The sequence below is a fragment of the Leptonychotes weddellii genome, chromosome 2 (genome assembly GCF_054177405.1).
Source record: "Leptonychotes weddellii isolate Sample4059 chromosome 2, ASM5417740v2, whole genome shotgun sequence".
Lineage (NCBI taxonomy): Eukaryota > Metazoa > Chordata > Mammalia > Carnivora > Phocidae > Leptonychotes > Leptonychotes weddellii.
Window position 1 is genome coordinate 114504968 of NC_138370.1, and position 16333 is coordinate 114521300.

General features: G+C 42.9%; 1 protein-coding gene across 5 annotated transcripts in view; it reads right to left on the reverse strand.

The window, feature by feature from the left end:
* The window catches only part of AFF1 (ALF transcription elongation factor 1), a 98553-nt gene that overhangs the window by 7560 nt on the left and 74660 nt on the right, over positions 1-16333 (reverse strand). For 3 of the 5 annotated variants that reach the window (XR_014142945.1, XR_014142944.1, XM_081812189.1), the window contains exons 11-18: positions 14447-14550; positions 13215-13479; positions 12400-12491; positions 12157-12217; positions 8200-8336; positions 7543-7611; positions 6790-6927; positions 4692-4897 (exon numbers count right to left, since the gene is read on the reverse strand). Coding sequence is in view for 3 of the 5 variants with exons in the window: in XM_081812189.1 (XP_081668315.1) it covers positions 4692-4897; positions 6790-6927; positions 7543-7611; positions 8200-8336; positions 12157-12217; positions 12400-12491; positions 13215-13479; positions 14447-14550 (1072 nt within the window). In the remaining 2 variants the exon portion in view is untranslated. Of the gene's footprint in view, positions 1-1616; positions 3668-4691; positions 4898-6789; positions 6928-7542; positions 7612-8199; positions 8337-12156; positions 12218-12399; positions 12492-13214; positions 13480-14446; positions 14551-16333 lie in introns of those variants that run through there. The other 2 variants (XM_081812188.1, XM_081812187.1) reach the window with 1 other exon arrangement.

A 16333-nucleotide genomic window follows, 5' to 3' on the forward strand; every position in this document is an offset into this window, starting at 1 on the left:
GGTACAAGACCCACATTAACATGTCTTAAAGCCGTATCAAAATAAATACAGCATTATCCCAAATTAGTATTATTTCAAAATTAGGTTTGGTCAACAAAGGCACAATGAATACATCTAATTCAACGAGCCTCATAGTCTGTGTGTGTGTGAATGCGTATGTATGCGTCCAACACACGCACATCTCCTTTCTGTATCAGATACAAAAGCTGTTCATTTTGAAGGACATAATGGTTCATCTTTTTGCTTCTAAAAATTATTAGACAGGAATCCTAACAAAATAGTAAGCTCCTGGTTCTACTGACATGAATATTTAAGGTACCAATTAAGGCAAGTTTTCAGCCAGAAAGGGGTCAACTCTTAGCTTCTCAAAAGCCTGGGGTCTGGAATCAAAGGATATAAATGTGTTCTAATTTGTCTAGGGGAAAAAGCTAAATATCTTGGTCAAAACAGATCTATAAAATAAAGATCCTTTTATTTAAAAAAAGAAAAACTCTGATTCATTATCAGTCAGCACTGAGTGTATCCTAGAAGTCATGCTATTGCAGCTCTCGTCCTGATAATACACCCCCTGGACCCTCGCTTCTTCATCGCAGCTCACATGTGGCGAATGTTTTCACATTCTTAACCCAGTGTCATTTGGTAAATTTCAGTGAAGTGTTTATCATCCTTTAGCAGGGCCCCTAGTCTGGCTAAAATCTCAAGTTCAGTGATTCACATTTTAATTATCTCCAGAAATGACAGAAACATTCAACATTTTAAAAAGTAAAACAGTGTTCTTCCATTTCCTAGTAAAGACACACACACACACACACACACACACACACACACACAAAACTGTAGTGCCAAAGGCAAGATTTTACACTCAATTTTCACTCCTTAAGATGCTTTGTTATTTGTCTCATTTTATAATCTAGTCCTTTCAATGATCTACCTCAGTACAAATTCTGCCTTTGGGAATTTAAGCATGCAGTGAAAAAGTGCAGTGATTTTTAAAATTCTTTAAGATTTCTATATACAACTGTAACAGGAAAAAAGACCTTATGAACATTAAGGATTCATCAGCCACTATTTTTCACATACTCTATTTAAAAAGTAGCCACTGGGAATCCTCTTTTAGGTACAAGGCAGTAAGAATCGGAAATATCCCATGTTCAAAATACTACAAATTGATCTCTGCAAATTGATTAGTTTTTCAAGGGACAAATAAATTCTTAATATAAAGGTCAGGGGAGAAAAACACTACACACGAAGAATAAGGCCACTGAAAAAGCAATCAGTTTTTTTTTTTTTTTTTTTTAGAAGTGGCTGAGCAATTGACGCCGAGATGTCTTCAGTCACAGGAGCAGTGTCGCTCACTGACAGAACACACACACACACACACACTCCAACACATCTGCATAGATCAGAACCTGTCCGAAAAAGACACAGCTTCCCAAACTGACAGGTGACTTGTACTGGGGAATGGTGGGGCAAAGGGGCAGAGAAGGCCAAGTGAATAAGCGGGAAAAGGACATTAAATAATCACAGAAACCTGAATCTGGTGTCTTGTTTCACACATACAAGAGATGGGCATGATGCCACAACCCAACAGACAATTACTGCTCATTTAACAAAAGGTTTTGTTAAATGGCCTTGCTTTAGAACATCAGCGAATGAAATCGGTCCATCAAGACCACACATCCAGTCCTCATGCTCAGATATTAGTACTGCTGTAACTCTCTGGCTTTAACCTAAACATGAGGTAACAAACCTCTGAACTAGCTACTGATAACAAAGAACAGGCTGGCTGAGACACTGAAGGAACAGCTTCACACGAACAATTCATACGTGAGAAATCATCATCACTCCCATCCTCTACACATCCCTTTACGTATTGACCAGATCACCGAGTTCTTACATTCCTTGTATGGACCTTCGACCTCTTCCTTATAAAGATGGCACTCCCTTCTTCATTAATAATATGAAAATGACAAATGTTCTGGGTAGGAAACAAAATGTAGAGGGGCAGAATGGGATAAAGGGAGAGAAAAAAATGGACCAATGGTAGCGATAACACTCACTCCTCAATTTTAATACATGTGCAAATTCTACTTCTAAAAGGGATATCAAGAATTGGCTTTTAAAAACACTGCACTCAAAATAATGTTTCCAATAGCCTTCAAAGTTTCAATAAAAAAAAAATCTGTGCTTATGGTTACGTGGGAATTTTGACTGTGTTCTTTCATTTTAGGTCATTCCCTATGAACTTGGTTTAACGTCTAGAATATGGCAATAACAACATATGGGAAGGCCACGGTTCTTCAATCCAATCAAATCTAGTTGACTGAGAACACTTTGGAGTGAAGGCATGTGGTGACTTTTTTTTTTTTTTTTTTTTTTTTTAAGTCTAATTAACCACCCAAATCTCCACATCCTCTTAGGGAGTTGACTTACCCTAGACAATCAAGGGCTCAGAAAGTCTACTTTTGCTATAAATATAAAATAATCTGTAGCAGAAAAATATAGCCTCTCTAAGAAGTAGATTTCATTTTTCTTTGTTTGCTGACAAAATTCTGAGTTGGTTAGACAACATGAGTTACCACATAACTGTAGACCACAGATCAGCACCTCAAATTCCAGCTCTACTTAAACAAAAATTAAAAAGCACTTTAGCCATCTGGTCGGGTATAAATGTTGGTTCCCTTCTTCCCCAAGGTAGAAAATTCAGAATATAGTCAATGGTGACTGCCTTTCGCTGAAGCAGGGGGTGGAGATGACACCGCCAAGTCCTCCATCGTGCATGCGATCTCAAGATGGCGTCCCCGTGGGCAGCAGCTCCTCCCTCCACTGCTCGGACTTAGGCTGACTCTCAGCAGTGACGGAGAAATCAGAAGTGGGGTGAACGCGCGGTACTCCAGGCAACAGGGGCGTGGGGGGTGTGGGGGAGTTGCCTTCAATTTTATAAATTGTGACAATACTTGGTATTATCAAAGTCACTGTTCACGGGCAGAAAGTGGGGTACGGTGGAGTCCTTCACAACTTACGCTTTATAGATGACCGTTAAGAATTTACTAAACAAAGATTTCCCCCAAAACTTAAAAGAAAAAAAAATCATCCACAAAACCCTACACCCAAATTCATTGTTTAAAATATTTCCTTCTGGGAATAGACTAGGGTGGCTACTGAGATGACATGAACTTGCTCTCAGAGCTGAAACTGCTTCTCCTCATTTCATCTGCCATTTGCATCCTGCTGGTTAAAAAAAGTACGGAAATGTTTCTAGACCACTCATACGCCCACTTAGTCTACATTGCACTTCTGTCCTTCAGTTAGGAAAGGCAAGATCATCTCTGAGGCCAGCCTCCTCCTCTCTGCTTCTGTATAGCCACCATGTCCAACCAACGATCACATAAGGTCTTGCAAGCTTAAGCGGACAAATGTCCTGGCCATCTCATGGTGCTTCTCTTCTCGAGTTTGGTGTCTTGATGAGACAAACGTCTGAACTGTGTTTGAGGCTTTCAATGTGCAAAAAAGTTCCCAAGCCATCAAATCAACTTGGGCCTCCGTTAAGGTGTTTTGGTTGCTTGTTTTAGCCGCTGAAAACCCTGTCTTGTATAGTGCACCAGATCCATCAAACTGCTGTTGAGGGCCAAGGCGCACACACTCGTGCTGAGCTGAGCAAAAAATTCTGCAAACAAAGCAAAACCAAAACCAAGTGAACACATTTGCACACACAAAAATAAAAACGGAAACATAAAAAGTCAAAGTTCCAGCAACCGTATCCCCACAATATTCTGGACTTCATCACAGCCAAAAACCGCCATCTACTACCGTTAATGGCTCGCTAGTTCTCCACATCCCTCCACTGGGCGCCAGGCTGCGCCCTGAGCCAGTTCCCAAGCTGACTCCATCACGCCTGGCCCAGGGCACGTGCTGGAAGCTACCCAGCCTGTACTACCGGGCTGGTGGGGGGCTGAATCAAAACAAAACGAAACAAAACACCCCCAACAGGTGAAAAGCATCATTAGTTCGCTAAGAAAGAAAGTAAAATTCTAAGAGGCTACGAGAAAAGTAAGTGGCTACAGCTAGCTGGCCACTGCCATCCCTAGAGCCGGGAGAGAATCCGGAGCGGCATCCGGGGCCAGGGCAGGGCCGCTTCCACTCAGCGCTCGCCGGGCGCCCACGGGCAGTCCCTCTAACGGCCCGCGCTCCACCACCGCCTAGGCCTCGGCTCTCTCCCGGGTTTCTTCCTCTCAAAGAAGCCTCAGGACGGTCTGCTATGCCACGCTTCTTGGACTGCTGCTGACCGTCTTTCTCAACAGATACTGAAAACAAGCGTGCGACCCACTATTTAGGTCACACTACCTCTCGTACACAGGGGTTGTGCGCAGATAGCCGGTCCCCTCCCGTCTTCACGAGCCTTGCCCTGTCGCTGGCACTTCAGCTCGGGCTGAAACGATGATGCCAGAACGTCTGGAGGGCAAGGCGCCGCAACCACTTCTACTTCAATTTTGCGGAGATCTGGTCACGGAAGCCTGGCTCCGTGCCACAGGGCTCAAGCAAGAACTGCGGCTGGGTCGGGAGGCGGAGGGAGGACAGCAAATAGCTCCACGCTCCCTTGTCTTCAGAACACTGAACATAAAATACAAACCAACAACGGCACTCCCTCCAGATCCCCACGCCCCGGGAATTACCACCACAGAGCCTTTTACCTTTATTCTTCCTCGTCAGGACCTCAGCCTGCTCCCAAAGATCGAAGGCGGTAAGGACATGGGATGTAATGGTGACATAAGACGACGTCATGTTTTGGATGGTGACAGGCATGCCGCTGCTCCCTCCGCTGCTAGCACTTGACTGGGAGCCGACGGAGCTGGCAGGAGAAGGCATCGGAGAGACAGGGGACGGTGTGCCTGCGCTTCTGGGAGGCGGGACAAAGAAGAGAACCGGTTCATCACCTTAACCCCGCAGATCACGGACTTCTTGTCTCTGGGACTGCAGTCCAAGTTACAAAGTTCGGGGTGCACTACTAGCCAAGATGAAAATCACTTCTATAAGATCAGAGACACCCTTCACCTTCAGGATTTGGGGAATTTACTTAATGGCACACAACAAAATGGGGCCACCAAACAGAGAAAGTAAGTAGCTGGACGGACGCAGGGCGTCCTTCGCTGGACCCAGAATCAGGTGGGCACATCTACATTCCGAATGTGCTTGCTCCATTTACACAGTCTACTCCCTCGGCCTGAAATCCCTTCCTCCCCCACCCTCAGTTCTAACTTCCACCAAAACAGTGCTTCCCTGGGAAGACAGTTCTAATCTCCTATATATTCATTCTCTCAACCAGTCAAACATTGACCGAGCACCCACTCCACACTTGGCCCTCTTCTGGACCCCAGGGAGACAGCATGGCCTCCCTTTGGCCACCACCTGAACCGGTCTCTTTGCATTTACCTATGAATTTATCCACCGCATTTCTCACATTCCATTATACTCTTCTGACTATTCCTTTTCCTTCCTTGAAGGCTGGGACCATTTCTTATGAATCTTTGCATTTCTAGCACTTAACACAGAGAGTAGGCTCTTCCCAAGTATCTACTGAATCAATGACTAGATGAATACAGGACAGCCTCCGAGGAGACTGGGAAAGAGGTACTACGCATCAGGGGATGCAGTCTTCTCTCTACTCTCCTTCTGGCTACATACCTGCACATGCAAGTTAACAAGGGCCTGATGGGCCTCAAGTGAGAAACACGAGGAAAACACTTCGATCTAAAAAGTAATGGAAAGATGGGTCAAACAGCAGGAGCCTCATGATTGGGTCCATCTGCCCCTGGGGGGCTGCAGGAACCCCAAGTGTCCCCCGCAGAATGTACACTGTGAAGGACTAGAGTGGCAGCTCCGTGAGGGCAGAAATTCCTGTCTGCTCTGTATACTGCTTTACCCCTGTACCTAAAAACCAGGTTTGGTACAAAGAAGGTGCTAGCTATACAGTGGCTGGACAAACGGTGAAGGAGTTATTTAAAATAACGTGGCTGACAATTTACATCTGAGGTGAGAGTCATGAAAATTTTCAGAGGCGAAAAGTTACTTCTCAATCAGGACTTTTTTTTTTTTTTAAGAGAGGCCATATGGGACTCTTTTCTCTTGAAGGTGCTAGAAATGGGGCAATCTTCTAGGTGATATTCTTAAAATAGCAAAACTTATCAGAACGGGGAACTTTTCAAGGAGTATAACCAATTTAAAAAAAAAAACAACAAAATGCTAGGTAAGTACTACAGGGAAGAAAATTCTAACTTCATCTTAACAACACCTGCACAAAAATTCTGTTTTTCAACGTCTTATGGCACAGATGAACACCTTCAGTTCACAAAGGAGGCAGGAGTCAGCTAGAGATAGTTTTCATTCTTAATATTACTGTCATGGATCCTAGATAAGGGCATTCGGTTCTGGAAAGTTCTTGTTTACTGAAATGCCAAGACAACAGGTCACGTAGATGGAGAAAAGACTTCGGCTCTGATTGGCTCTGCCTTTGTTTTGTGTTGTTAGGCGTATCTGAAGATCCTCAAAGCTCTAAAATTTTGACCCTATATTCTTTGTAATTATCTTTTTATGTTACTTACTCAGCAAACACCTTGACTTATACCTATTCCTCAAAAAGGTAGAAATATGCTAATAATTTAAGGAGCAAATCAGCACATAGATGTACACAATTTTTAGAAAGCCAAAGTCATACAAATGGTTGCAAAAGCAAGAGCTAAATAAAGAGATAAACTTGATCTTAAGAATTATTTAAATTAGACTTTTCATTACCTTGCAATGCATGGAGAAGGTGCCTGGGCAACTTTGAAAAAACTGCTGAAGTGTTCGTTAAGAGCACGAGAATACTTTATTGCTGTATCTTTTTTACAACGAAACATCGCCATGTTCAAAATGGACTGGCAACGCATGCTATGAACATAAACAGAAGTTAAAGTGAAGAATTACTTCGTAGACCGAGTATCACTACTACACAAAGCCATCTAATTAACATTTTATAGTCTAAGGAACACGCTGGGTTTTCCTCATCTACATGAGGAGAACATCTTAAGAATCTTACTATACTGCTCACATTATCATCAAAAGTAGATAAGGCATAAAGGGGCTCCTGGGTGGCTCAGTTGGTTGAGCATCCCACTCTTGATTTCGGCTCAGGTCATGACTTCAGGGTCCTGAGATCAAGCTGACACTGAGCGTGGAGCCTGCTTAAGGTTCTCTCTCTCCCTCTCCCTCTGGTCCCTCCCACCAAAGTAAATATTGGTGGAAAAACACAAATACACAAGAATATCATTTAAGTCATGAGACCAAAGCATCTACTGAGTCAACAGTAAAATGGCAGTAGATGCCTTTCATAAAAAATAACTATCAGCGGGATTAACCTCTTGACCACGCATCCTACTTTCTGTTATTGTTCTGCCTTTCATTATTAATTCCCATGTTAAGAAAACAAATTTCAAAATCTTTTTTATAACAGCAAAAGATGCAAAAGCAAATACTATTTAGACAAGGAAAAATAAAAGTACACACCATAAAACAGCAAATATTTTCTCTTGTGGAGTTGAGGCGTCTGAAAAGGATTTTAACGACATTATAAATCTATAGGAAAATATAAAAATACATCAGGTTAACCAAAGGCAGTTAGAAAATCCCAGGCACAAAGATATCTTATTAGGTTTGTCTTGGTTTTATGTTGATTTTCCTGAAGATGTGAAGACATGAAAACCACGCAGAAGAAAACCCCAGGCTTTAGAGCAGTAATTCAGGCCATTCAGCAAAGCAGACAAGGACATGTCTCTTCTCTGGCCTGTTACCTGCTGGAAACCACGTAGACGCGTGTCCTCCCGGCGTCCCCTGCCCAAACACAGACCAAGAAGGGAGCGGACACGGAGCTACCAGTGCATCTGACAAGACAGCCAAACTGGAAAAACCAGGCTCTCCCTGAACGGTCTGGCATTTCACGGTGCACTTGGCAGGACGACGGAGCTGGACCCGGTCCCTCCGTTTTATCACATCATCTAGAATACAATTTTCGTTTCGGGCCCAAGAAACGGTTCTGGATCAGTAACTTTTTTTTAAGGCTCCCCTTTATTAAGTTGTCTTCCTACTAAATTCGAGTGGATTCGAACAATAAAAGGCGAGGAAGGAGAAGCACGTAGCAAGATGGCAAAATGACGTGGCACTTACTTAATGAGGTCCGCGCTTTCCGAGTACACCGAGTAAGCCGACTTGGACGTCGAGCTTTCCGACTCCGTGGCAATCCCACACTCAATGAGGGACAAGGCGGCCTCCAAGTACTTAAAAGCCTTCCCAACCTTGTCTGTCTGTAGAAGAGCATGGTCAATGTTAGGCCTCAGACAGACTTAACTGTTTAGTTTCTCAACCATATTCTCTACCTCAACTTCCCTCCACTGTCTTAATTATGGCTAGGGAAAAGCGTGAGAACAAAGGAACTCAAAATGATAACCAAAGCCTGTTGGCTCTGACCTACTGCAAAATTTCTTTTAGCAAAAATTTAGTAGGAAAAAGAAAACCTTATTAAGACTACTCTCTCAAAGTCTTAAACTACACATTCAGACCAAGGCAGTAAGCACATCGTCCCCTTGTTATTGGTGTACAATTATGTGATTTTCATGAGAAGGAGATTTTCCTACACACCTAGAATGATGCAGACACAAATTTCTTTGCATGTGTGGAAGTTTATCTTATAAGCAATAGGAAACATGGTTTAAGGAGCATCTTAGAACTTATGTCTAACAATAATCGTCTTATGTATTTTAGAGCCAAACAGATTATCCAATCTCATTTGGAAGTCAGGGTTAAGTGTACAAGGCTATCCCTGGGCCAGGGAGGATAAAATTTCAGAGTCCCTTAAAGGGCAAGTAGAAACATGAATGAGCTCAAATACTGGTGGTCACCTAAACCTGAAGGCACGTGGTGTCACGGAATGCTCTCCTCCCTGGAACACAGCCAGCTCCTCAGAGACTGTGATGAGCACCCCCACCTTTTCTCTACACTTGCCATATGGACCATGTGTTATAAGAGCAACCAATTAACACATATCCAAGTTTGTAGTTTCTGCTAATGCTTTCAACTTGATATGTTCAAAAAGGAAAACAGCAAAGATGCAAGAGGAGTATAAGGAGATGGTAACATATCAGCAAAGAAAGATGGCGTGGGGCTGCTAACTTTTTAAAAATAACTTTGTTCTAAACTATTTTTTCCAGAGAAAGCCAGGCTCAGAAAATCAGTGACAGTAGGGAGGTTCCTCAAAAAGTTAAAAATAGAACTAACTACCCTATGATCCAACATATACACTACTAGATATTTACCCAAAGGATTCAAAAATACTGATTCAAAGGGGCACACGTACCCTATTTATAGCAGTGTTATCTACAATAAGCCAAATTATGGAGAGAGCCCAGATGTCCAATGACTGATGAATGGATAAAGATGTGGTGTGTGTGTGTGTGTATGTGTACACACACACACACACACAAATGTATATATAAAATGGAGTCTTACTCAGCCATCAAAAAGAATGAAATCTTGCCATTTGCAACAACGTGGATGGAACTAGAGGATATTATGCCAAGTGAAATAAGTCAGTCAGAGAAAGACAAATACCATATGATTTCACTCTTGTGGAATTTAAGAAACCAAACAGATGAACATAGAGGAAGGGAAGGAAAAATAAAATAAGATAAAAACAGAGAGGGAGGCAAACCATAAAACACTCTTGACTGTAGAGAACAAACTGAAGGTTGCTGGTGGGGAGGTGGGTGAGGGGTGGCCAGATGGGGGATGGGTATTAAGGAGGGCACTTGTTGTGATCAACACTGGGTGTTATATGTAAGTGATGAATCACTAAATTCTACTCCTGAAACTAGTATTACGCTATATGTTAACTAACTTGAATTAAGAAATAAGGAAAAATTAAGAAAAACTTGAAACATTAAGTTTTGTATTTATTAAGTGCTGTCAACTTCCTGTACTTGAAAAATATGTTTTCTATGTTTAATAAAAAGTCTGTTTTACATTTCAAAAAAAAAAAAAAAAACCAAAAACTGAAAATTAGTGACAGAAAGAATAAAGATCAAATTGGCACGCCCCCACTAAACCAGCAGTACAGGGCTTTACTGGTTTGCTTCACTGGTGAGAATTTAACTCCTCAATTTGTTTATTTAATGCCATTTCTTTCATGGAAATTCCAAGATTTATACTGGCCTTAGTGTATAAACAAAAGGAACTATAGTAAAAAAAAAAAAAAATGCCAATATCCGCTTCTTTGAGGGAAGTATTCTGTAAGGCTAAGAACGAAAACATTCCTGTGACAGCCCCCTGGGTAGCTCCGGAGACAGGGTTTAAGAATAGCGGCCTCACTTCCCTTCTCAACAGTGAGTAGGACACAGAGAAAAAAAGACACTCCTCTATGTTCAGTGGTGCACTTAACGATTTGGAACACAAAATGGACCGATTTGAGACCTTGTGCAAATAAAGGAGAATTAAAGAAAAATAAAGAGGCTGCCCATTCGGGCTTTTGGCCAAACCAGCATATTTTCAGAGTGAAATGAGCTATTATTAGCTATTAAAATGAGATGCAACAAGGTATAAACCAGGACTGAACTGGGCACACTGGGATATGTGGGCAGCTTAGGCAGGGAGGAAGAAGAGGTGCATCTATACAAATTAATAAAAAAAAAAAAAAAAAAAAAAGTCCCCTGGACTACTGTTTGAATAATGAAGGAATCTGGGGCGCCTGGGTGGCTCAGTCGTTAAGCATCTGCCTTCAGCTCAGGTCATGATCCCAGGGTCCTGGGATCGAGCCCCGCATAGGGCTCCCTGCTCCACGGGAAGCCTGCTTCTCCCTCTCCTACTCCCCCTGCTTGTGTTCCCTCTCTTGCTGTCTCTCTCTGTCAAATAAATAAAATACTAAAAAAAAAAAATAATGAAGGAATCTAGTGGCTGAAAGCGTCCAATGTCAGGGCAAGTTTTAGACAACTGGCTGACAAAGTACTGAATATTTACTCTTTTGCAGAACTCAAAAGGTTCTTACAGTTCTGGCACCAGCTCTGGGGAGCTGGAAGGGAGAGACAGGAAAAACACTGTCACATTTAGTGCAGATGCAGCCGTCCTAGGAACGGGGCCGCTCTGGAGACAGGTCTAGAGGCAGAGGCTGATCTTTGAACCCCTCACAGCATTCCCGCATAGTAAGGATTTGATAAGCATCTTGCCCTGATGAACAGGGGCTGATAACAGGGTCTCGGTCCAGCCCTCCCTAGCCGGTCTGAGGATCTGAGGAGAGATGCCTGCCTGCAGACTGGGGCAGAGAGCACAGGCCCAGGTCTCGGGGGCCACCATGCTCTTCTCATGTGTACAAGGTTCAATATATGGTATTTGCAGGGGTTGGGGCTTAGAGCACACATGAAATAAATAAAAGGCCCCGAGCCTCAGATGTTTGAACACGACAAAGGGCAGGCATGATGTAATCACACTGCAGCAGGGATGAACAGCACATTCAATCACGGATGCAATTAACAACAAAGCACCGCTTCCCAGAACGTCCCAGCAGCCACTGGGGGAAGAGAGCTCATTCTGTAAAAGCACGTTTTTTTTTTACTGCTTCATTATTACCTTCATGTTCAAATTTTACCGAACAGCACTCGTTCTACTCTTTCCTCGGGCCATTATCTCAAGGGCATTAAGACAATTTGGGAACACAGACTACCTCAGTTTCTGAAATGTTTCAGGCTGAACACAAACTGATCGACTTTCAATAGCAGAACTCGTCTCCCACAGCCAAAGAACTGACTCAGTGGCACGAGGAAGCCCTCATGTATTAAAACAAACACCACCAGGTAGATTTAACTTCCATTCATTTAGATATAAAACTTGTCACTAGGTACCCTGTCTATTCATTCACTCATGTTCAGACTGAGTCAAAGTGAATAATTTCACTAAGAATCCCTTACCCCTCGCTGCTTAAGACCCGCTGATCCTGCTTTACTTTGTGGCCCATGTCGCGACACGCGCCCCGCCCCGCGCCCCCCCCCCCCCGCCCCGTTCAGTGATAGGGAATTCAATGAGACCACAGAGATCTTATCAGAAAACATTCTACCAAAGGGATGAAAGAGCCAAACTGACCATTAACTCTGCTTTTTGCTTCAACTTTTTGGCCTCCTTCATGTGAAAATCTGCTTGTTGTCTGAAAGAGAAGCAAATATCAGCAGTGAGTCAGAGGAACCTGGAATTACTAGACTGGGACAAGATGAGTGAAGACGAAGGGGGTGAAAAAGGCTGGGAGGAGACGGGGCGGAGGAGGGAGGAAGCAGAGAAGGGGCAGAGGAAACAGGAGGAAAACAGAAGCAGGAGGACCCAGGGTCTTACCTGTCAGGCTTCACCGGAGGCTTCCCTGGTTTCGAGTTACCATTTGGCAAAGAAGGCACTAGAAAAGGATATGCAGTATCTCCAGAAGATCCCTTTAAAAAAATCATCATACAGGTCACACTCCAACAGTTAAAACCATTGACCTAAAGGTACCACACCCCTCTAAATTAGCCCAAAATAGTAGTTCAAAAAAAGAGGAAATCAAGTACTGTACAATGTAGCTTAGCTAAGCATTTTCCCAGCTAGATTCATCTGAAACTGTAGGTACTGATTGTACTGAGGACCAAAAAGATGTAAGACAAGAATGTCCAAGGCACAGATACTCAACAAAGCTAAACGTATCATTTTCTTGTAGTCCACACACACACACACCCCACCCCCCCCCCCAGGTTAGCAGGAAGAAAGGACCTTATATTTGACTATTATTTGAAAAAGTGGCTATTTTTTTTCCATTACAACCAAAAACCAAAGTATCTGATACCAAACATGTGAACCAAGAACTAAGCTAGGTAACATTTTTTACTGCAAAGCACCGGATAGAAAATTAACACAAAAATCTATTCCGACTTTTCACCTCTTAATCACTTCGTTAAGGAAGAATAAACTGACATCTAAACTTACATGGAATATTAACCATCTTTTTTACTCTCCCTCTAAAACGTGGTAGAATCTTAAGCACAAATAACTCATTATTGCCCTATTAGCAGTGACGAAGAGTTCTGAAATACCATCCTTAGGAACTTCTCTTATCTGGGAATTCAAAGTAAAGATGTACTGATGGATTCCACTCCGTAAGTTCCAGCCCCCCCACTTACTTTGTGCTCTGTACTGCTTCCAGGTCCCTTCCCCTCGACTTTTCTGTGCTTGGGGGCGGAAGAGTCTTTGTGGTTGCCCTTGCTACTACTGGCACTTTGGGGAGGGTCCTGGCTGCAGGGGTCGGCTTCCCGCCTTGGCCTCTTTTGTGCAGGCTTGGCTGGCTTCTGGGAGGAGGAGGAGGAGGAGGAGGAGGAGGAGGATGAAGACGCAGGTGGGTGGGGAAGCGCTTCCTTCTTTGAGGGCTCAGAGGAGGGCCTGGATGTTCTGGAAGGAAACATCATGCAAAATTTTAAGTTAAGACAGAACCCGAACCACATAACTTTAGTAGTTTAGTTGTAAGAAAAAATGACTGACGACACCAAAAATTAAGAAATCACAGAGTATGAAGTCCATTCTTGTAGAAAGGCCCAATTTCAGGGACTTTGAAAGATCTAGTCCGATCTATGAATAATGGATTAAGTTGTGTGGTTTGTCACTAAGCTCCCAGAGTCTGCCACAGATCCCAACTCCCCCAACCAAGTTAGTCTTGTTAGCTGCTCCCTAACCTGTACCCTTCTCTGACAAGCGGCCAAGCCAGCTGCCACCTTCTCTCGCCTTCCTCCCCGCTCGTTCCCTCCCAAATCTCTGTTGGCTCCCACCCAGTGACACTATACACTTTCTTTTGCCAAGTCATCGTATGAAGCGATTTCTTGAATAAACCAGAGAGTGAATAATAGTTATTGTTTATAGTCACACCTTCCTGGAAACCCCCGCCGCCACCTCTCTCCAAAGCAAGAGACTTAGTGAATAGGCCTGGACACTCCCAGGAATTGCCTGAAGAAAGAGCACTGAACCCAGGCTCCCAGGGTTCAAGTGCCAGTTCCATCTGTCATGACTTTTTTGACTATGGACAAGTCATTTTCTCGGTTTCCAATTCCGCAAAGTAGGGATAATAATAGCACCTTTCTTGTTTTTATGAAAAATTCTTTTAGAAAGAAATTACTTCCAGATGTTCAGGAAATTTTCCATAGTTAAAATGTCTTTGATAAACCTAAGTTTGGATTCAATGAATTGTTAATTCCCAAAAGGTCCTCATGGATAAAAGCAACATGAAACAAACTTAGCGCATCATCAAAATGAGCCCAACAGTGTGCTGATCCCACTCCTACTGCAGAATAAAAATGTTTTTGTCCTGTCAAGACCCAAGAAGACTCAATCACCTTTCAGGGCTATTGCTAATCTCTATACTCACTTCGTTTTAGAAGATTCTTTGTGGGAGGATGAAGATGATGACTGTGACTTGGTTTCTTTCTCCAGTCTGGCCTTCTTGCTATCGTGGTCTTTCTCTGCTTCAGCCTATTAGTGTAGCATAACAAAGTACACTGTTACAAACACACATGTACGGACAAAACAGAAAAGACTTCACAGCGAAGGTAATGAGTCATTGGACTTTTGACGACATCTATACACACACAGCAAACTTCTAAGTACCTACACTGTGTGTGTTTTGGGGGGTGGAGGGAAGCAGACAATGGAGATTTGATGAGGTTTGTACTGAGACAGATTTTCGAACAAGGAAGGAGGATTCTTCCCACCCAGGGAAGGGAGGATCTCTATGCCTAAGTAATAGCTGACAACAGGAAGAGTAAGTAATAGTCCTCAACACATCACTGACGTTTTTCTAAATATAAAAGAATCAATAAAACATGCATATTCACAGCAAGTAACAACGGATGATTTTATGAGTAAAGACATCCCCCCCCTTTTTTTTTTTTTAAGATTTTATTTATTTATTTGAGAGAGAGAATGAGAGACAGAGAGCATGAGAGGGAGGAGGGTCAGAGGGAGAAGCAGACTCCTCGCCGAGCAGGGAGCCCGATGCGGGACTCGATCCCCGGACTCCAGGATCCTGACCTGAGCCGAAGGCAGTCGCTTAACCAACTGAGCCACCCAGGCGCCCCATCCCCCTTTATTTCAAAAGGACCATCCACTTATGCCCACTAATTTATTCTTTGTATAAAATTAGGAGTGGAGTACTTAAAGCTCACTCTTCATCTAATGAAAAATAAGTATATTGTTGAGAAAGAAACAGGGTTACAAAACCCTCTGTCTCTATCTTATAGGCAGGACTAGAAAGACATACAACAAAGTAAGAATAGTTGCTTTGGGATTCTAGCTAACTTTTTTTTTTCCTCTTTCACAGACACAACTGTCATTCTTCCTTTCTTTTTAAGAGACTGTCTTTATAGCTCTGTATACATATACGGGGACACATGTTTCTATTTTTCAAAAAATTTGAAAAAAAAAAAAATGAAGGATAAGGGGCGCCTGGGTGGCTCAGATGGTTGGGTGTCTGCCTTCAGCTTGGGTCGTGATCTCCAGGTCCCGGGATCGAGCCCCATGTCGGGCTCCCAGCTCGGCGGGGAGTCTGCTTCTGCCTCTCTCTCTGTTTGTGCTCTCTCTCAAATAAACAAATAAAATTTAAAAAAAAAAAAAAATGAAGGATAAGTATAATTTTAATGAGGGAAGAATATGAACAGAAGGGATATTTAAATCTATAGTCACATAACTCAAAAACATCTGTTTATACCAACTAAAGCGCACGCTAAACACACGCAGTGATTAAGAGAACAAAGAATTCTTCATGGCAAAAGTCTTTTTCCCTTGTCAACATACAGACCAAGTTTACAGCAAGTCTCACATGGACTCAGTGACTTCACGGCGGCCTCCTTCCCACTGGTCTGAGTTCACATAACCGCTCCATGGGAAGAACAGCAAGTGACAATAAAGTGATTGGTGGGAGTTGTTCAATTAATTCTGATGCACATTTAGAACTAAACTCCTCCAACTGTCAGTTCACCAAGAGAGAAATCTGGGACACTACCCAGTCAATCTAGGACAATCCCTAAAAAACCTGAAATCCTCTCTTAAAGCCTCAGAGAAAAAAAAAACATTCTTCGAATTAACTGATTGTGGGAGGCCCCAACTTTCACCACCGGTCTCTCCCTCATTCCCTGAATTTCTCCAAGAAAAAATGAATAAATTCAGACGGGCAGGCTCAAGCTCTGCCCAGACATGAATAAGCAGCTTGACCCCGCTCAAAGGAAGGGGAATAGGAAACACGTGCCCCTCCTCCACC